Source organism: Myotis daubentonii, chromosome 2 (assembly GCF_963259705.1).
Source record: "Myotis daubentonii chromosome 2, mMyoDau2.1, whole genome shotgun sequence".
Lineage (NCBI taxonomy): Eukaryota > Metazoa > Chordata > Mammalia > Chiroptera > Vespertilionidae > Myotis > Myotis daubentonii.
In genome coordinates, this window is record NC_081841.1 from 49,630,277 (window position 1) to 49,650,936 (window position 20,660).

A 20,660-nucleotide genomic window follows, 5' to 3' on the forward strand; every position below is an offset into this window, starting at 1 on the left:
TCCCATGGTGCCTCACCTGCCAGTTTCACAGCTGCTTTCCTTTCTCACCCTGTGGAAAGCTCCCTAGGGGCTATCCAGGCCAGAGCTACACGTTCCGTGAGGCTAGAGAAGGGGAGGAAAGATGCGTGAGGATACTGCCGTCATGGCTTTTCCAACCCCACGTGCCTCCTGTAGACTCTGACTATCAGCTGAGATCCTAGGCTCTGCTACAGATGTGATTTTCTTTCATCTCCCAAGTCTGTCTTCTGTGGTACCAGGGAGCCCCTGGGAGATGAAGTTAGCTAGAACTAGATACAGCCTTAATATTCATGTATTTATTCTCAGAACATACAAACTCATCTTTTCAGAGAATAGAAAACAGAAATTTTACTCAGTGACTTCAAGATGGACACAGCCGGCTCACCCTGACCCACATCTAAAAAACTTCCCTGGGTGAGGGATGCCTGGGGTGCACAGCACCCCTTGGCACAGGGGCCGTGCACGGCTCTAAACAAGGCTCTCATCTTGTTTTATAATCCAAAAGGGCAAATGCTATCAAAATGACAATGAGTCCAAGGTTCATAATCCTCACAGTGCCGATCCCCTGGGTCCTCTAGGGCGACAGTGTTGCTGCAGCTTATGCTGTGCGAAGTGTCAAGTCTGTGTGAAGAAACCCTCCCAGCAGCCTGGGAGGCAAAGCCATTGGCTGCCCGACACTGGCAATCCCCAAGTCAGCCAGAGGGGCAGAGCTGGGCCCAAACCTGTGGTAATTTGTTCTCCCTGTCTCCTGCAGCAGCTTCCCTCCTTTGCAGCCCACCCTCAGGCCTTCAAACCTGAGGGTCTAGCCAAGCAGTCTGAATTTTTCCTAAGCCCCCATAAGAGTGAGGACCTGGAAAGGGAGATGTGAGGGTCCCGAAGAACAGGCTTCAGAGCCTGCCTTGAAGCCGGTGGGAAGGGTGCTGTGTCAGGCAAAGATGGTCTCTTCCCGGCGCTTCTTGGTGAGGATGGTGCCTGGTTTGTGCTGGGCATCTGGGTGGTTGGCTAGCTCTGGGGGGCAGGAAGACACCGGGCTCTCCAGGATGGCTTGCTTCAGCTCATAGAACACAGCAGAGTCCTCTTTGGTGAGGAAGGTGATGGCCACACCACTCTTGCCTGCTCGTCCCGTGCGGCCAATGCGGTGGATATAATCTGGGGAAGGGGGAGAGGAACGTTACTCAGGGAACCAGGTCTGAAGCCTCTACTGCTAAAGGCATCGTCCTCCCCACACCTCCACAGGCAGGAACAGAGCTCATACCACCTGAACCTGCACTACCCACCGTGCTCTCCCCACAACTACTACTGATGGGGCCATCCTGCCCCACGAAGACTGAGGGGCCAAGTCCCATTATCTTCCACACCCCAAACACAGTGCTCCCCCAGGTCCTGGGACAACACGCCCACATGAGACAGAGGAGCTTGCCCTGACCAGTGTGGCTCAGTTGGTTGGGTGTCATTCCATTCACCACAAGGTTGCTGGTTCCCTTCCTGGTCAGGGCGCATGCCCGGGTTGCGGGCTCAATCCCAGGTGGGGGGCATGCAGAAGGCAGCCAACTGATGTTTCATTCTCAATCAGTGTTTCTCTGCACCCCCCTTCCTCTCTAAAAATCAATTTAAAATCTTTTTAAAAAAGAGCAGGAGCTCTTCTCACGGGGACACGCCATTTGAGAGACGGCTGGGAGACGGCAGCAGCACCGACCAAAGGGGATGAGACAAGGGGTCTCCCCTTCCCAGGCTGCAGCCACTTCCTCACTTACCTTCGATGTTTTTGGCCATATCATAGTTGACCACCATAGACACATCTTGGATGTCGATACCCCGACCTGCCACATCTGTAGCCACCAAAATGTCCTTGGCCCCGGCCTTGAGGTTAGACAGTGCAAATTCCCGCTGCTCCTGGCCTTTTCCACCGTGCAGTGTACAAGCATTGTACTGTTGGGAGAATGGTGAGGTGAAGAAAGTTCAATAGAATCATGGAAAGATACAGAAGTAAAGAGGGAGTAGGGACAGAGAGGGAGGGTTTCAGAGAGCAGCAGGGTAGAAGGAAAAGGGAAAGGAGGCAGGAGAAAGAATGAATGCAATTGAAAGAAGGAAAGTACAGGTGAGCTGAAGAATGGGTGGGAGAGAGCAGGATGTGGCATGGCAGAGAGCACCAGGGCAAGGTCAAAGGTAAAATCAGGGGTGAGATATGAAGCCACACAGATTAGAAGTAGAGAGGATGAGGGTGAAAGATGAGGGTAGAAAGCAGAGACCAAGAAGTTTAAGGAAGTGTAAACACCGAGTATCAAGACTTTGATCTACTGACCCTCCTGACCACACTATCCCCTCTCCCAAACATTCATAAACACAACAAACTTGGACCCATCCTATTCCACATCCTCAGACCCCCTGCCAGAATACGTGTCTCAAAACCTCTCCCTAGCTGGGCCAGTGTAGCTCAGTGATTGAGCGCCGACCTATAAACCAGGAGGTCACGGTTTGATTCCCGGTCAGAGTACATGCCCAGATTGTAGGCTCCATCCCCAGCAGGGGGTGGTCAGGAGGCAGCCAATCAATGACTCTCGCATCATTGATGTTTCTCTCCTTCTCCCTTCCTCTCTGAAATGAATAAAAATATATTTAAAAAATAAATAACTCTCCCTGGCCCAAGCCCGCCTGGAGGAAGACCCAAGGGAGCTCTGGTAGGCACTACTGGAATGGACAGTCTTAGTCCTCCTGTCTCCATCACACCTCCCCTTCCCTCTGGCCCTGACTTGTTCAATACTGGAGAAATTGAAAAATGGGTGAAAATTGAGAGCAGGAGCCTAGGAAGGGCCCTGTAATTTCAGAAAGTAACACCAAAGAGACTGGACTTTGCCCTCCCCCGCCAGACACACCCCCATCTTCTCCAGGGATTTGGCCAAAACATCACAGCCCTTCTTCTGGTTGACGAAAATGATGATGGGTGGGTCAAAGCCTTGCTCCAAGATTGCCAGCAGCTTTTTCCTGGGGAGAAGAATAGAAAAATGAGATGCACACTACCTCCTACTCAAGTGAAATGCCCAACCCTGATCTACAAACACCAATTCCAGGCTCTTCAATGCCCAGGGCACTGAACAAGAAAACAAGGCAGAACAATCGCCCTTCAGCCACCACTCCCACTGAAAAGGCCCCTTCTCCGCCCCGTTTCCCCTGGCTCAGCTGTCCCCATACCTCTTCTCTGACTCTGACATGAGGAAGACCTTCTGTTCCACACGTTCATGGGGCTTGCCTGCAGAGCCGATGTACACCACAGCAGGTCGCCGAAGATAGCTCCGGGCCAGACGCTCCACGGCTGGGGGCATGGTGGCCGTGAACATGACCGTCTAGGAAAACAGGACGCTCAGCCTTGGGCCCAGGAAGATACAATCACATATCCTACCATCGCCACAGGCAGTACAGCCCAGGCTGAAGAATCTAAAATAAACCATGGTGTAAACTTTCATAGCCACCACCTTAGGAAATAGTGTCCTTTGCCTTCCCACTTCTTTCCTTAGTACCTGAACTTGGCATCTCATGATGATAAGAAAGGCTGAGGGCATTGGTTAGCATCTATAGTGGACAGTACCGTGACTGTTTGGAATCATTTTTCCAGGGTTAAGCTAAATGGCTACAACTGTCAGAGGACTGCATCTAGGCAGGCCTCACCATTTTGGAAACATGCACTCTGAGCCCATGGAAGGCAAGAAGGGCCCCAGAGCAGGTTTGCCAACTTGCCCAAATATTCCCAACCCAGGGAAGCAGCCTTACTTGGCGGTACTTATGTTTCCCTGACTCAAAGTTGGCCAACATCTTCTCAGGGTCCTCAGCCTCATCCGTGTCCGGCTTCTGGTTGGTGACAGGCATGTGCTCCAGGATCTTCTGGACGTCTGGCTCAAAACCCATGTCAATCATCCTATCTGCCTCATCCAGAACCACGTAGGTACAGCGGCTCAGCACCAGATAGCGGTTTTCCAGCACATCAATCAGACGTCCTGGGGTAGCAATCACAATCTAGGGGGTACAGTGGAATCATATGTAGCCCCAGCAGATACACCCTTCTTCTCTCTTCTGTGAACTACCCACTCACTTGGACAACAGAACCCCAAAGCTAAGAAACTTAGACCCCCAACCTCTAATTATGCTTGGCAGTGAAGGTTCCTGAGAATTGGCACAAAATTGCTTGTTGCTATCTTGCATTTTTTCAAGAATGAATGGGTCTCTGAATAAGATATAGGGGTTAGACAGAGGAGGCAAAATCAGAAGGAACTTTCTTAGATGGAAGAGAAACTAAGAGTTATCGTGAAGGGGATTATATAAAATAATACACTAAGAAGTCTGCAGAAAACTCAATTCCTATATCAGACTTGTTATAAAAAGCTCTCCTTCCCTAGCCTGAAAAGGTAGCAACACACAAAGTCAATGACTTGGTCTGGCAGTGATTAAGGGCACAGGATTTGTGTATGAATCTCAGCTCTGCCCACTGCCAGCTGTGTAACTTTGGACAAGTTATTGACCGGAGCTTCAGCTGCATCTGTATAATGGGCGTTCCCCTCTGTACTCTCATATGGTTGTGAGAATTACTGACATGCAGAGTACAATCCCTGGTGCATAAGTTCTTAATAACAGTAGTACATCTATATAAACCAGCCCTCTTCTTCATTTGACTGAATGTCTGTGGCAGAAACTAGAAAAAGCTGCTGGCTCAAAACCCATGTCAATCATCCTATCTGCCTCATCCAGAACCACGTAGGTACAGCGGCTCAGCACCAGACAGCGAACGAACCTCACAACCCATGCGCAGCCTGAAGCCCTGGTCTTCTCTGGAGATGCCGCCAATGACAGCCACAGTGCGGATGCCTAGTGGCTTCCCAAACTTGATGGTTTCTTCCTCAATCTGCTGAGCCAACTCACGGGTGGGGGCCAGGATGATAGCGTAGGGGCCCTGGTCTGACTCTTCGATCCTGTGGTAAATGGGGCATCCCAGTTTCAGGAGCTTTGGTTCCCATGCAGCCACAAACAGGAGCAAGACCAAGTCACACTTAAGAGCAGCTATGGAAATGGAGAGGATGGCGGGAAGAGGGTGCAATGATCTCCCTTAAAAACCAGAGATTCCAATATGCATAACCCATGGACACAGACAATAGGGTGGTGAAGGCCTGGGGCGGTGGTGAGCTAGAGTCAATGGGAGAAAAAAAGGAGACATACGTAATACTTTCAACAATAAAGATTAAAAATAAAATTAAATGTTTGAAGATTAAAAAAAGAAAAATCAGAGACTCCAGCTCGGCTAGTGTTGCTTAGTGGTTGAACATCGATCCATGAACCAGAAGATCATGTTTCGATTCCAAGTCAGGGCACATGTCCGGAGCTGCGGGCTTGATCCCCAGTAGGGAGCATGCAGGAGGCAGCCAATCAATGAGTCTCTCTCATGACTGATGTTTCTATCTCTCCCTCTCCTTTCCTCCCTAAAATCAATAAAAAAGAAAGGAAACCATGGGGGCGGACTAGAGGGGATTAATGGAGGGCAAAAGGGGACATATGTAATACTTTCAACAATAAAGATTTAAAAAAGAAAACCAAACACTCATTTGCCACTTTCACCATCCCTACCCAGTTAAACCACTCCAACTGGTAACAGATGACCCCACCTGTCAATTTTGGGAAGAGTAGTGATCCAGACCAGCAACGGAATAAGGAAGGCTGCTGTCTTGCCGCTGCCAGTCTCAGCCACACCAATGATGTCACGATTCTGTAGCCCAATGGGAATTGCCTGACGCTGGATAGGTGTTGGTTCCTGCAGTGACCCAGAGAGAGTAATGGGTACAGGCAGAATTATACTACCTGGGCTACTGCCGATAGAGTGGGCACATATGCTAGCACATATGCCTAGTTCACAGGAATGGGGACCTGAGAAGAAACACAATCACCGAAGGCCAATACTTCCACCAGGAAGTAATAGACAGTATCACCTTGGTGCCCACTGGCAGAGAAGGCACTCAACAGTCAAGGCACAAAGTTTGTATCCCCTACAACATAGGAACATGCCAGGTCTTCTGAACCAATCTGCCCCTCCTCACCTTGTAGCCACACTTATCAATGACCTCCAAGATGTGTGGGGGCAGAGAAGAGTCTTTCCATGATCGGATGGGATTAGGGATCTTGCCACCTTTGGTGGTAATGCTGTAGTCCTCACGGAAGATCCGCCAGTCCCTGTCCGTCATCTCATCTAACTTCTTCTGGGACCAATGACGATCATCCCAGCGCTGCTTGGCTTCCTTCTTACGAAGTTTGCGGAGTCTTGCCCTGGAGCAGGAGCATGAGGAGTAAGTGGGATCAGTTTCCCCAACTCCTTTCTGTACACTCTGGGCTGTGCCCAACCACCCCAGCCCTGACCACTCACTCCTCCTGCTCCTTTTCTTCCAGTGTTCTCCTCTTCTCCATTAGGTCTCCATAGAAACGTGACTGTTCCCGTTTCTGCTGCTTTAGGTCGATGCCTGCAATGAAGCCTCGCCCCAACAACTGCACCTGGTGCCGTTCTTTGTACCTGGGATTGGGACAGAGGAAGAAAAAAAGGAGCTGTTACAGCAGCAGGAGGGAAGGGCCGACTACCAATATGTACATCCCCCTTCCTAGCCAGGGTCTTTCCTCACCCAGAGTGTTGGGTTAATACTAGTTTATCAATTTCCCCATCCCAGCTTATCTTAATCCTATCTCTATAGTCATTGTTTCTCTCTACAACTGACAGACAACCTACGGAATGGGAGAAGTTATTCGTTAATAATACATCTAATAAGGGGTAATATCTAAAATATATAAAGAACTCAGGCTCTCTGCCATGTGAAGATACAGTAAGAAGATGGCCATGTACAAATCAAGAATTCTGTTCTCACTAAACACTAGATACCCTGAATCCTTGATGTTAGATTTCTCAGCTTTCAGAATTGCAAGAAATGTTTGTTGTTGAAAAACAAATAAAATATATAAAGAACTCATACAACTTAACACCAAAAAGACAAACAATCTGAGTAAAAATATGGGCTGAGGACCTGAAAAGACACTTCTTCAAAGAGAATATACAGATGGCCATTAGACACATGAAAAGATGCTCAACATCACTAATCATCAGGGAATGCAAATCAAAACCACAATATCATCTCACATTTGTCAGAATGCCTATTATCAAAAAGTAACAAGTATTGGGGAGAATGTAGACAAAAGGGAACCCTTGTACACTGTTGGTGGGATTACAAAATTGGTGTAGCCACTATGGAAAACAGTGTGGCAGTTCCTCAAATAATTAAAAATAAAACTAACATATGACTCAGCAATCCTACTTCTGAGTATTTATCCAAAGACATCCAAAACACTAACTGGAAAAGATACATGCACCCCTATATTCACTGCAGCATTATTTACAACAGCCAATATATGGAAGCAACCTAAGTGTCCATCAATAGACAACTGGACAAAGAAAATGTGGTACACATATACAATGGAATACTACTCAGCCGTAAAAAAGAATAAAACTTTACCATTTGCAACACATGAATGGACCTAGAGGGTATTGTGTTAAGTGAAATAAGTCAAAGAAAGACAACTACCATATGATTTCACTTATATGTGGAATCTAAAAAGACAAAATAAATACACCAACAAAACAGAAATAGACTCATAGATACAGAGAACTGATGGGACAGATGGAAGGGGGTTTGGGAACATGAGTGAAAAAGGTGAAAGAATTAAGAAGTACAAATAGGCAGTTACAGAATAGTCATGGGATGTAAAGTAGTGCATAGAAAATATAGTCAATACTATTGTAATAACTATGTATGGTCTCAGGTGGGTACTAGACTTATGGGGGGATCACTTTGAAAGTTACATAAATGTCCAACCACTATGCCATATACCTGAAACTAACAGAATATTGAGCGTCAACTGTAATTTAAAAAAAAAGATCTAGTTTAGGCCTGAAGCCACTCACAGTGGGTTGTAGTCAATAGATGTGTCCTCAGATGCATCCCACTCAAAGACAAACTTGCGGTCATTGAGATGCCTCGTTCGGCGCCGCTTCTTAATGCCACCCAGGTAACGCTCCTGCCCACAGACAGAACACAGAGCCCATCAAGCTTGAGGCCCAAAGCTCGCATGCAGAGATCAGAATGGTTAAATAATTAAAGCTCATTTGTGTGTGGGGCGGGGGGAGTGAAAACAGAACCAAGGCCTGCACCTTAATGGCATGCAGTTCCTTGCTCTTATCCTTCTCCTCCCGGATCTTCTGCCGCCCTTCCTCATCCTCATTTCCATTGGTCTCCCGTTCCATCCTCTCCCTGCGTTCCCGTCGTTCCCGCTCCTGAGGGTCTTCTGCAGACCAAACAAAGCAAAGCTGCCGAAGAGCTCAGTGAAAATAAAAAAGAGCATGGCAGGACCCAGACAATGGACACCAAATGAGACAAGGGAAATGGGGGATATAACAGAAAGACAGTTTTCTTATAAACTTCCCCCATCCTTTCCTCTTCCAAACTATAGAACAAGTTTCTAGCTCTTCCTACCCCATCCCACCCATTTCTATTCCATCCAGGGGCCACAGGGGGTAGGAAGACGAACCCAACATTTTCCTGCCCAAGTCTTGAAACTGTTTCCTTTTCTTCCTCTCTTCTTCAAGCATCTTCTGCCGCTCTTCCACCTCCTGCTGCCGTCGCTTCAGGGCCTCTGCCTCTCGTTCTGCTTTGGACAGGAACTTGGGCTACAAAATAGATTGGAACTGTAAACAAAGGAGCTAGAACACCACTGATGTTTGGGAGATGAAAGGGAGCTAAAACATATTTGCTCAGGCATTAAACCTGTTAAGAAAAACACAAACAGGCTTAGGATCCTGTTATGGGCTGAACTTTGTCCCCTCAAGATGCATATATGGAAGCCATAACCCCCAGTACCTCCAATTGTGACTGTATTTGGAGACAGGGCCTTTACAGAGGCACTGAAGGTAAAACGAGACCCTTAGGGTAAGTCCTAATTCAACCTGACTGGTGTCCTTAAAAGAAAAAGAAAAAAAACCTGCCCCAGCTGGTGTGGCTCAGTTGGTTGAGCATCGTTCCATGCACCAGGAGGTCGCTGGTTTGATTCCCAGTAAGGGCACACGCCCAGGCTGTGGGCTCGATCCCCAGTAGGGTGCGTGCAGGAGGCAGCCGATTGATGTTTCTCTCTCAAAGATGTTTCTGTCTCTCTCTCCCTCTCCCTTCCTCTCTGAAATCAATAAAAATCTATTTTAAAAATATATATTTTAAAAAAATTTGGACACACATACACCATGAATACGCATGCCCAGAGGGAAGACCATGTGAAGACAAAGACATTTATCCACAAACCAAGGAGAGAGGCTTCAGAAGAAACAGCCCTGCTGTCTCTTTGATATCAGACAACTGGCCTCCAGAATGGGGAGCAAATAAACTGCTGTTGTTGGAGTGGCCCAGCCTGTCGTGTTTTCTGTGGCAGCCCGAGCCAACTAACACAGACCCTCCAGTTCCTACCTTAGCCTCAGCTTCTTCCTCGGCCTTTTTCTTGGCCAGAAGTTCCTCTAGGGATAATGGCTGGGCCTGAAGATAAAACACAGGACTTCAGTCCATAAAGGCTCTATCCCTTTGAAGATCAAAAAATTGGGCTTGAATTCAAGAGGAAAATGAGAAACCCTTCCTCTTGCTTGCCTTAGGCTTCTTATCACCATGTTCATCCTCGTCATCCTTCTTAGAGTCTCTGTCTTTCCGAGATTTAAAATCTTTTCCTCGTCCAGGAGATAAACTTTAAGAAAAAAGAACAGAAAAGGTCTATTGCTGTCTTACCCCAGCCCCTGAATGAGGTTCAGGCTGACCCCAAAAAGAGGATGGAAGTTTTCCCATGACTCAGCAAGACTGGCCCAGGGTCACCCACAGGACTGGATGCTTCCTTTGCAGGCATGGTCACTCTGCCTGCTCTGAAACACAATGATGGCCCCGTCTTGGTCCCAATCTACCTGAATCTCCTTTTCTGAAACTAAGTTCTTCTGGCAAGTGGGTCTTCATTTCAAAATATTTCCAAATATTTTGATATCAAAAATATTTCCTCCAAATAGCAGTTGCACATTGAAAGAAAAAAATCCTGCTTCATAATACACAGTGAATTTAGTCTACACAGCCACCCATATACACCCTTCCAAGACACTGCTATATATGTCCCTTCCTCATTTTCCTTACTATCAGTCATAGCAATCCTTTCCCCACATCTGCTGTAAGTGTAATCTTCAAGAGATCTCAAACAACTTTGTTATAAGAATTCTGTCCTTTGCCCTGAATTCTAAGTACATATTGGGGCCAAATAAAAACTCTGCATAAAAAGTTCCCAGAAGAAAGCTATCAAGACACTAGGGAAGCCCTAGCCAGTTTGGCTCAGTCGATAGAGTGTCGGCCTGTGGACTGAAGGGTCCCAGGTTCAATTCCGGTCAAGGGCACATGCCCGGGCTGTGGGCTCAATCCCCAGTAGGGGGCGTGCAGGAGGCAGCCCAGCCGGGTGATGGTTCTCTCTCATCATTGATGTTTCTTTCTCTCTTTCCCTCTACCTTCCCCTCTGAAATCAATAAAAAATATTTAATAATAATAAAAAAAAGACACTAGGGCATTAAGCTATTCCCAAAAACACATGCTGTATATCCTGGGTAGAAAACTGAATGGTTCAGAGGAGCTAAAGGAATGCTTTGTAGGCTGGTAACCTTTTCAAACTCATTTCTAAATTCTAAGACAAGCTGACCCTCAAGAGTTGTGACTTCACTAACTGTTATATGTTCTAAAGACACATGCCTTCTAAAAAGGACAGCTCTGTCCAACTGGCATGTCTCAGTGGTTGAACATCGACCTATGAACTAGGAGGTCATAGTTCAATTCCTGGTCAGGACATATACCCAGGCTGTGGGCTTGATCCCCAGTGTGGGGCATGAAGGAGGCAGCCAATCAATGATTCTCTCTCATTACTGGTGTTTCTATCTCTCTCTCCCTCTTCCTTCTTCTCTGAAATCAATAAAAATGTATTTTCAAATAAAAATAAAAAAAGGCAGCTCTGCAGTAACTGCCAATAGGATCCACTCAGGAAAATTTACCTTCTTACAAAGCTGACCAAACTCAGATGCAGAGAGAAGGAGATGGGAGCATTCCCCTAAAGCCCCCTCTCATTCCCTCAGGTACCTGGATCGTTTCCGGTCCTTGTCCCGTCTGTGCCCATCCTTATCCCGATCTCGGTCCTTCTTATTCCGATCCCGCTCCTTATCTCGCTCTCGGTGCCGTCGTTCTCTGAAGACAACAAATTTAAGAAATCACTGGATATTTCCAGAGTATCGGGCTCCACTGCAGCCTAAGAAGGTCCGATGATCTTTTCTCCCCAGTAAAATTTTACAAATTGAGAAATGTGTTTCTTGGGGAAGTTTTGAGGGGTTCTAAGATCTTACAGCTCAGAGTTGCACTGCTAAGTATTAATGGCAATGATAGAACGTGGACTATATGAACAGATGAACTAACTCTGGACCTTTTGAGCTAATGAGGCTCTAGGTACAGATCCCTCCTAATCTGGAGGTATCAGAGGAACCAGGAATGAAGAAGTCTGAAAGGTACTCTCCCTTTCGACACAGCAGACATACAAAGTTACTCTACCTTTCCGTAGACTTGGACCGGGAACGGGAGCGAGACCGGCTGCCCCCTCGACGCCTTTCCCTTGACCGATGCCGCTTTCTATCTTTAGAAGGGGAAGATTTCCGGTCCCGGTCTCTATCCCGTTCTCTGTCAGGTGACCGAGATCGCTTCCTTTCCTCCTTGGAAGGTGACACATCACGGTCCTTCTTGTCAGCCAACTCTCCTGCCATCTGTCAAGGGTAAGAGGAGTACTTATTATGTACAGTGGGGCCTTGACTTACGAGTTTAATTCGTTCCGTGACGGAGCTCGTAACTCAAATTACTCGTATGTCAAATCTTAAAGTGAACGAGTGAGACACGTGATGCTGGGCTGATGTTGTGGCGTTCACTGTGACATTCGCTGTGCCAACTAGCGGCGGGGTATCTGAAGCTGGCTCGTAACCCGAATTTTAGCTCGCAACCGGCCGAGACAGCTCGTATCTCGAAAAACTGGTTAGTCAGGACACTCGTAAGTCAAGGCCCCACTGTACTGGGTACTACTCTAAACTGTTTATATATAAGTACTTAATCTCAAAACAACCCTATGACGTAGATATATTAATATGCCTACCTTATAGATGAGGAAACTGAAGCTCAGGTGTATAAAGTAACTTGCCTAAGGACACACAGGTGGTAAATGGCAGAGCTCCAGGCAGTAGACTCCAGAGGCCCACTTTTACTCATTATACTATACTAGTGGCCCAGTGCATGAAATTCGTGCAGGGGGTGGAGGTCCTCTCAGCCTGGCCTGCACTCTCTCCAGTCTGGGACCCCTCGTGGGACGTCCGGCAGTCGGACATCCCTCCTGCAATCCGGGACCGCTGGTACCTAACCGCTCACCTGCCTGCCAGCCTGCTTGCCCCCAACTGCCCCCCACCACCGGCCTACTCACCCCCAACTGCTTCCCCCGCTGGCCTGCTCGCCCCCAACTGCCCCCCCCCCGCCAGCCTGCTTGCCCCCAACTGCCCCCCCTGCCAGCCTGCTCACCCCCAACTGCCCCCCTGCCAGCCTGCTTGCCCCCAACTGCCACCCCCCGGCCTGATCGCCCCTAAATGCCGCCCTGGGCCTGATCGCCCCTAACTGCCCCCCCCCCAGCCTGATCACCCCTAACTGCCTCTGCCTTGGCCCCACCACCATGGCTTTGTCCGAAAGGAAGTCTGGAAGGTCTCCCGGTCTAATTAGCATATTACCCTTTTATTAGTATAGACTAGAGGCCCGGTGCACAAAAATTTGTGCACTCGGGGGGAAGGGGGGTCCCTCAGCCTGGCCTGTGCCCTCTCGCAGTCTGGGACCCCTGGGGAGATAACGCCCTCCTGGCTTAGGCCTGCTCCCGGGTGGCAGAGGGCAGGCCCAATCCCTAGGTGCAGCCCCTGGTTGGGCTCAGAGCAGGGCCGATTGGGGAGTTGGGGCACCACCCCCTGTCATGCACAGAGCAGAGCGGATTGGGAGGTTGTGATGCCACCCTCAGTCACGCTCAGGGTAGGGCCGATTGGGGGATTGGGGCACCGCCCCCGTCACACTCAAGGCAGGGTCGATGGGGAGGTTGCGGCACCACCCCGTCACACACAGAGCAGGGCCAATCAGGGGGTTGGGGCGCTGCCCCCTGTCACGCACAGAGTAGGGCCGATAGGGGAGTTGGGGCACCGCCCCCTGTCACACACAGAGCAGGGCGGATCAGGGGGTTGGGACGCCGTCCTCTATCACCCACAGAGCAGGGCCGATCAGGGGGTTGGGGCGCCGCCACTGTCACACTCAGGGCAGGGCCGATGGGGAGGTTATGGCTCTACCCCATCACACACAGAGCAGGGCCCGTGGGAGGGGTGGGGGTTGTGGCGCCGCCCTCTATCACCCACAGAGCAGGGCCGATCAGGGGGTTGGGGTGCCGCCCCTCTCACACTCAGGGCAGGGCCTATGGGGAGGTTATGGCTCTACCCCGTCACACACAGAGCAGGGCCCGTGGGGGCGGGGGGATTAGGGCACTGCACCCTGTCATGCACAGAGCAGGGTCGATCAGGGGGTTGGGGCACCGCACCCTGTCACACACAGAGCCGCAGGGCGATCAGGGGGTTGGGGAGCTCCCCCGTATCAGGCACAGAGCAGGGCTGATCAGGAGGTTGGGGCGCCTTCCCCTGTCACGAACAGAGCAGGGCGGATAGGGAGGTTGTGGCCCTGCCCCCTGCCACACACAGAGCCGCAGGGCAATCAGGGGGTTTGGGCACTGCCCCCTGTCACGCTGATCCCAGTGCTGGGAGGCCTCGTGGCTCCGCTGATCCCGGTGCTGGGAGGCATATTACCCTTTTACTATATAGGATATTGGCCTGGTGCATGGGTGGGGGCCAGCTGGTTTGCCCTGAAGGGTGTCCTGGATCAGGGTGGGGGTCCGGCTTGGGTGCCTGGCCAGCCTGGATGAGGGGATGATGGCTGTTTGCAGCTGGTCACACACCCTTCAGGGTGGGGGTCCCCCTGGGGTGCCCCAGTCTGGGTGAGGGGCTGAGGGCTGTTTTCAGGCTGGTGGGTGACTGAAGCTCCCAACCGCTCCTTTTTTTCTTTTTCTTTTTTTTTTTTATTCTGGGCCAGCTTTAGCTCTGGCTCCAGCTCTGAGGCCTCTGCTGCTGAAAGCAGGTATCTGGTTTGTTTAGGTTCTATAATCGAGACACTGTATCAACTCCAGCTCTGAGATCCCGGCCCCAATGAAAGCAGGTTTATGGGGTTTTGTTTAGTTTCTATATTTGTAACAATGTTTCAAACTGCAAGCTCAGAGGCTGGCAGCGGCAGGCGGGGAACATTGGAGTCCTCCATCACTGAAGCAAGTAAGCCTCATGTTAGCTTCCAGCTGCCTGGCTGCCGGCCGCCATCTTGGCTGGCAGTTAATTTGCATATCGCCCTGATTAGCCAATGGGAAGGGTAGTGGCCGTATGCTAATTACCATGTCTCTTTTATTAGATAGGATTGCCTTTCTGTGGTTAGTTGTTGGGATCCATCCCTAGCAGGTCCAGGGGTTCACAAAGGTGAGGACAGAGTCAGCGAAGAAGGAATGACACAGAGGCAGCGTTCAGCTGATCATCATAGCCAGGTTCTCTAGCCAGGATCTCCAGCCAAGTTCTGTGTTTATTGTCTTGTTACATCTGTATTTATACCAGTGGATTTTAATCCTATCAATTCTATTCCAAAGGTTAGGGCATTTCTTATCTCCATTCCAAGGTTACTCTATTGTTCTATTAAGCTACAAGGAAGAAAATGAAGGAGATTATCCTAAGTAAAGATTATGTAGCTTATGTGATTGTTCATAGTTAAAGTGATTAATTACCCTCCTGGCACTTACTTAAGGGGTTTTATTCCCTCCCTAACTCCAGGGAAAAATCCTCACCTGGGGAAACAACCTTTCTCGGAGAGGTGGTCCTGTTTAAAACACATAGCTCCAAGAAGGGGAGCAAACATATTAAGAACAGTATGCCATATACGCCAGGTCCCTTGAAACATATGCTGTACAGATGTTTCTTCCCTGCAGCAACTGTCTCAAGCAGAAGGATGGACCAGCTTCCGGCAGTTAGTTTTTGTATATATTCATTTCTAAAAGTATATAACTAATATACCTTATTTTTAAATTTAGACTGCAAGAGTATTAAAAGAGATGTTAGTAAATAACTAGTGTACTCCTACCTCTAGAAACATCCTGTATTGCTTATCTTAGGAGTCTGTTAGGTCTGCCAGCCCACCAGAATCAGTCAACACACAAACCTAAGGGGATATGTTCTCTTGAGCTCACAAAAAAAGCTCAAACGGGGGGAGGGCTGTCTAACTTTGAGATTTGGCATTATAGTTACCATTTCAAGGAAAAACTAAATTTAACTGGAGAAACAGAAAGGTACTTCTAGTTATACAATGGGAAAAGCTTGAAGGGTACATAGTACCTCCATGAACTTTTTTATTTTTTGCAACTTCCTATAAACCTATAATTATTTCAGAAGAAAGGTAGATACCAAAAACTACAGGTCGTAGACATTCTGACTGGCATTCCCTACTCAGATTTTCACAGTCTTGATCATTGCCCAGTCCCATGAAAGGTTTGCGCAGGAATTAAGCCCCGTTCCCTTTTGCCTGGGAACACTGAACACTGCCACACTGTCAACTGTCTTTCAGACTACAAAATCTACTTCACTTCACTTGCTAAAACAACAGCAAGTCTGAATCTGCCTCTACCCCATCATCATCATCATTACAACCATCATCTCCATCCCCAACTTGGGATAAATTTCTCAGAACTTATTTTAGCCTCAAATGGTTCAGCTAGAATATCAGTCCCCTAAGCTTTAGTTTACAACCCCCTTTTCCCACGTCATACCCTGCCATGTATTTTTAAGAAGGGAGAACTTATAAAGAAAAGAAAAATGAACAAGTAGCACTTTCAAAAGGTGGAGAAACATCCCATTTTATCTCACGACTGCCTGAGAAATGACTGAATGTTCTATATCAGTACCTCAAATTATATTGATGTCTCTACCACGTACAGCCCTAAGAAAACACTCCAGAAGAAAGGCTATTTTCTCTAGAAAGCATCCTAGACATCATTGATTGTTTCAATAAATATTACTCAAGCACCTGATAGGTGCCAGAAACTGTTCTGTGTAGCAGAGATATACCTATAAACAAAACAAAGTCTCAGATCTCTAACACTTAAATTCCAGTAAAGCAGACAACAGTTAAGTAATAAGTTCAAATAGCAACAAGAACTAATGAAGAGAATAAAACAGATATAATGGGGAGAGGTATGAGCAAGAGACAAGAAAGTGCAGGAAAAGAATTTTTTACATGCACTGTAAGCTGAGATTTGAATGATGGGAAAGAGTGAGCCTACAAAAAACAGGTAAAAGAACTTACTGGGTAGAAGCAATTATTAAGGGCCTGGGCAGGAATTAGCTTAGCGTGTTTGCCAATTAAAAACAGACTTGTGTGAGTCTGGCCGGTGTGGTTCAGTGGCTGAGTGTTGACTTGTGAACTAGGAGACTGTGGTTTGATTCCTAGTCAGGGCACATGCCTAGATTTCAGGCTCCATCCCCAGTCAGGAGAGTGCAGGAGGCAGCCAATCAATGATTCTCCCTCATCATTGATGTTTCTGTCTCTCTCCCTTTCTCTCTGGAATCAATAAAAAAATATGTATTTTTTAAAAAGGGTGGAAACAGAAGCATTGAGAATGCTATTATAGTAGTCTAGACAAGAGATGACAGAGGCTTGTTCTAGGAAAGTGGCAATGAAGGATGAAAAGAAGTAGACGGCGTCAGGATATACTTTGGAGGCAGAGCTGACAGGACGTACTAATAATGAAGGGAGAGAGGGGAAAGGGACACAACGACAGCTCCTAAATTTATGGTTTGAACAACCTAGTGGTTGCTGGTGCCATCAGTGACTGACAAAGACTCGGGGAGCGGGAGTGAGGAGACTTAGGAGGAAATAACGTTTCCTTTTGGCCATGTCAGCCAAGAAAACCAAATGGAGACTGCAGGAAGGCAGCTGAAAATGCAACTCTGGAATTCAGAACAGAGGCCGTGGAGACAAAAATTTAAGTCACTGATGCTTAGATGGTTTTTAAAGCCATGGGACACTAAGTTATAACACTTAAGTAGGCAGTATGGTTAAAGAAGAAAACAAACCAGAAGGAACACAGGGCTGAGTTCTGGAACACTATAACATTTGGAGGAAAAGCTGGAAAGAAGCTAATGTCACTGAGAAAGGATTGGGGGGTTTGGGGGGGGGGGGTAGGTAAAGTAAAAGGAGGGAAAAAAGGGACTTCCACGATCTGGAAATCACAGAAGCCAAAGCAGGTGTCCAGGAGGGAGTAGTTAGCTATGCCAAGTGGAGGAAGACTAGGAGATAGAGGAGTGGTGACTCTTGAATCTCGAAAAATGGAGGTGACTGGTAACCCTGACAAGAGCTATTTCGATGGCACTGGGGTAGAAGCCTGAGCGGAGCGAGAAGACAGTAAACACAGGCAACTTGTATTCTAAGTTCTACTTATTTATCACGGGCACACCCTAGCCATTGCTTTCAGCAGCCGTCCTTGCAAATCTCCAGATCTTTGAGTTCCTCAGTTCTTGTAGGGCAGGGGCACATTCTTTTGTTGTTGTTGAAGTTTTTGTCAAACATCCACTACGTACAAGGCACTGCGCTAGGTGCTGTGAGAGTTACAAAAGGAAATCAGGAAGTTTGTTCTGCAGAACAATACAGGTTATGAGACGCATACCAAGATGAAGGCTCAGATGGAGTATCTATTGCATGAGTTCAAAGAAGTTTCCTTTCATTTGTAACATCTGCAGAGGAAGTGGCTTTTAGCATTTAAGTATAGGTAGAATTTAAAGATGTGTAATTGAGGGTGCGGAAAATAAGTCATTCCGGGAAAAAGAAATAATATAGAAGGCGCAGAGGCGGGAAAGCATGACTGGTTCTGGGAGAAAAGCCAGGGTCCTAGTTTGGCTGGAGCAAGGGCTACTCAAAACAAGAAGGAATAAGGTCAGACGGGGGGCATCCCAGATGCTGTGCCATGGGACCTGGCCTGCGCTCCCCAGAACCAACACTACCCTCTGGGGCCCGCGCCCCTTCGCTCTTGCCGGCTAGAGCCTTCCGGGCTCAGGCCCCTTCCCTGAGCCGTTCTTCCCCGCCTGGTCCCGGAGGCAGGGGCCACCGCCGTGCCTCCACTCGCGCCCTCTGTGCAAGCTCGTGGGAACCGCCTCCATCGCCCGGGACTCACCACTCTGACTCTGAACCGCCCAACGCGGCCTCAACGTCGCCCAGCAGTCGCCATCTTTCCCTTTTCCGGGTCGCCGAGATGCACCCCCACGACCGCGCGGTAAGCTGGGAAGGCGAGTTCCTAATACTGGGCTGCACTTGCCCATGAGAGCTCCAGAACTACCAATCCCAGAATGCACGGCGCTAGCGTCAACCCCGGGGCGCGGAGTCTGCTGGGCAATGTAGTTCGTCAAACATCTGAGTCGGCCAGCGGAAGAGTTTTCCGTGGGTGGGCTTCCCGCAAAAGGCTCCTTCCCAGCGCCGTCTTCTTGGAATATGCTGGTCTTCCTAGAAACTGTAGCCAACGACTACCATTGCTTGTGGCTTACTTCCCTTTGTGGAAAGCGTTTTTACAAAAATATCTGTGAGAGAGATTATTAGTCCCACTTCATAGGTGGACAAATACCAGTAAAAGTTAGGTTACAGCCCTAACCGGTTTGACTCAGTGGATAGCGCGTCAGCCTGCTGACTCAAGGGTCCCAGGTTCGATTCCCATCAAGGGCATGTACCTTGGTTGCGGGCACTGAAGTATGGTAGCAATCATCTCAGGTAGAAACTGTAGTTTAACTTTAACCCTGCTGTTTGGCTTCTGTGCTTATTTGCTTTGTTTAACAATAGAAACGTTACTTTGATTTTCTAAATTGTATAAGTCATCCCATTCGATTAAATGCCTTATTGATTGTAATGTGAATATCCCATGGGTTGTAGTCATACTGGTCTTAGCACATTTTCCTTTACCTGGGAAGGACAGCACAGTTATCCCAACGTCAGAGGGCTCCAGTTAACTATCCTTGTTGACTCAGTGTTCCAGAGACCCAAAACTGTAATTTAGATAACATGCCTAAGTTTAACCCAGGTCAACTCAGTGACTCCGAGACCCAAAACTATAATTAACATGCTGCTTCTGCTTCTGTAAACTGCTTTTTTACAAACCAGGTTCCTCATTCCAAACCTTGAGATGTAATCAATACCTTTGCGATCTTTGCCTATATAAGTCTGGCTTTGCCACCATCTTATCACTATGAGATTTGGGAAAGCAAAATGGCCCCTCATAGTCCCGGATTGCAATAAATGTGACTCTAATTCGACTTCTTGAGGCGTCCTTCTGTGATTTGTGGGGTACATTACAACAGCACAACCCCAGTAGGGAGTGTGCAGGAGGCAGCTGATCGATGTTTCTAACTCTCTATCCCTCTCCCTTCCTCTCTGTAAAAAAATCAATAAAATATATTTAAAATGAAATAAAATAAATCAACATTCTCCTCTTGAAAAAAAAAAAGGTAGCTTACAGGTGTAGCTGAGTATTTCACAATGAAGGTGGATCTGTTCATTGTTTGGGACTATCCCAGGTTTAGGAGAATGTTTTAGCAACCCACGATAATAACTCCTTTATTGAGACAACTCAAAATGAGGCCACACAACAGATTCCAAAGTTCTGGGCAGTGGCACATGTTTTCTCAACACTCCAGATAGGACCCTGGCTTCTTTCTTCCTCATATTCCACCCCCTCTCCCACTTCAGTCCTCCACCGAGTTCCTCCTACACATACACACACTCCCCAAACTGTGTGTTCACTTTGTTTTTCTTTGGTCTTATCATTCACAGTTCCTTGCAACTTCTAGAATGGGCTTAAGTAGATACCAGGAAGTATCTAATGCCTCCTTCCTTCCCATTTCCCATCGGCTTTTTAAAAATCCTCACTCGAGGATATATTTATTGATTTTAGAGAGGAAACCGGTCCGGGGGGGGGGGGGTGAGGAACATAGAAACATAATATGTACCCTGACCAGGGACCGAACCTGCAACCTTTTGGTGTACAAGATGACACATCAACCAAGCCACCCAGCCAGGCAGCTTTTTTGTTTCAATCCCTTATAGCTGCAGGGGCTGGCTTTTCTCTCTGAATATATGTTCAGTTCTCCTCAAGCAGAGCCTCTGGATAGACGCAATTAATTCTAAAGCCCTGAGCATCATGCACAACGGCCCAAGTTCTCCTGGGAGAGGTACCCTTCTGCTCTGAGTTCTGCCGCCATTGATCCGCCGCCACTTTTACCCCAGAGACAGAACTGAAGGCAAAGTAGCCTATTATGTGCAATTCACCCAGTGGACACTGGAGGGCTCTCCACTCACAGAATGCAAACCCAGCTAACAATCAGATCAAAGCTGTAGATGAATCTT

The 20,660-nt window shown here is 47.9% G+C and overlaps 1 protein-coding gene across 1 annotated transcript; it reads right to left on the minus strand.

Annotated features, from left to right (window-relative positions):
• Positions 1 to 299: 299 nt before the first annotated feature.
• On the minus strand, positions 300 to 18,595 carry DDX23 (DEAD-box helicase 23). Its single transcript, XM_059682706.1, has 17 exons — positions 18,445 to 18,595; positions 11,685 to 11,893; positions 11,223 to 11,327; positions 9,717 to 9,810; positions 9,543 to 9,608; positions 8,620 to 8,758; positions 8,243 to 8,376; positions 7,997 to 8,109; positions 6,416 to 6,559; positions 6,093 to 6,318; positions 5,664 to 5,809; positions 4,799 to 4,976; positions 3,784 to 4,026; positions 3,208 to 3,359; positions 2,892 to 3,000; positions 1,773 to 1,947; positions 300 to 1,167 (listed from the first exon to the last, which is right to left on the minus strand). Exons 2-17 carry the CDS (start codon positions 11,891 to 11,893, stop codon positions 944 to 946), a joined length of 2,457 nt encoding a protein of 818 aa, XP_059538689.1. The 5' UTR covers positions 18,445 to 18,595; the 3' UTR covers positions 300 to 943.
• Positions 18,596 to 20,660: the final 2,065 nt, after the last annotated feature.

Coding starts and splice junctions, on each gene's coding strand:
- DDX23 (XM_059682706.1), bottom strand. CDS start 11,893: ATGGCAGGAGAGTTGGCTGACAAGAAGGACCGTGATGTGTCACCTTCC. Junction 3,360..3,783: donor GGAAACATAAGTACCGCCAA/GTAAGGCTGCTT, acceptor CTGTTTTCCTAG/ACGGTCATGTTCACGGCCAC. Junction 3,001..3,207: donor ATGTCAGAGTCAGAGAAGAG/GTATGGGGACAG, acceptor TCTTCTCCCCAG/GAAAAAGCTGCTGGCAATCT.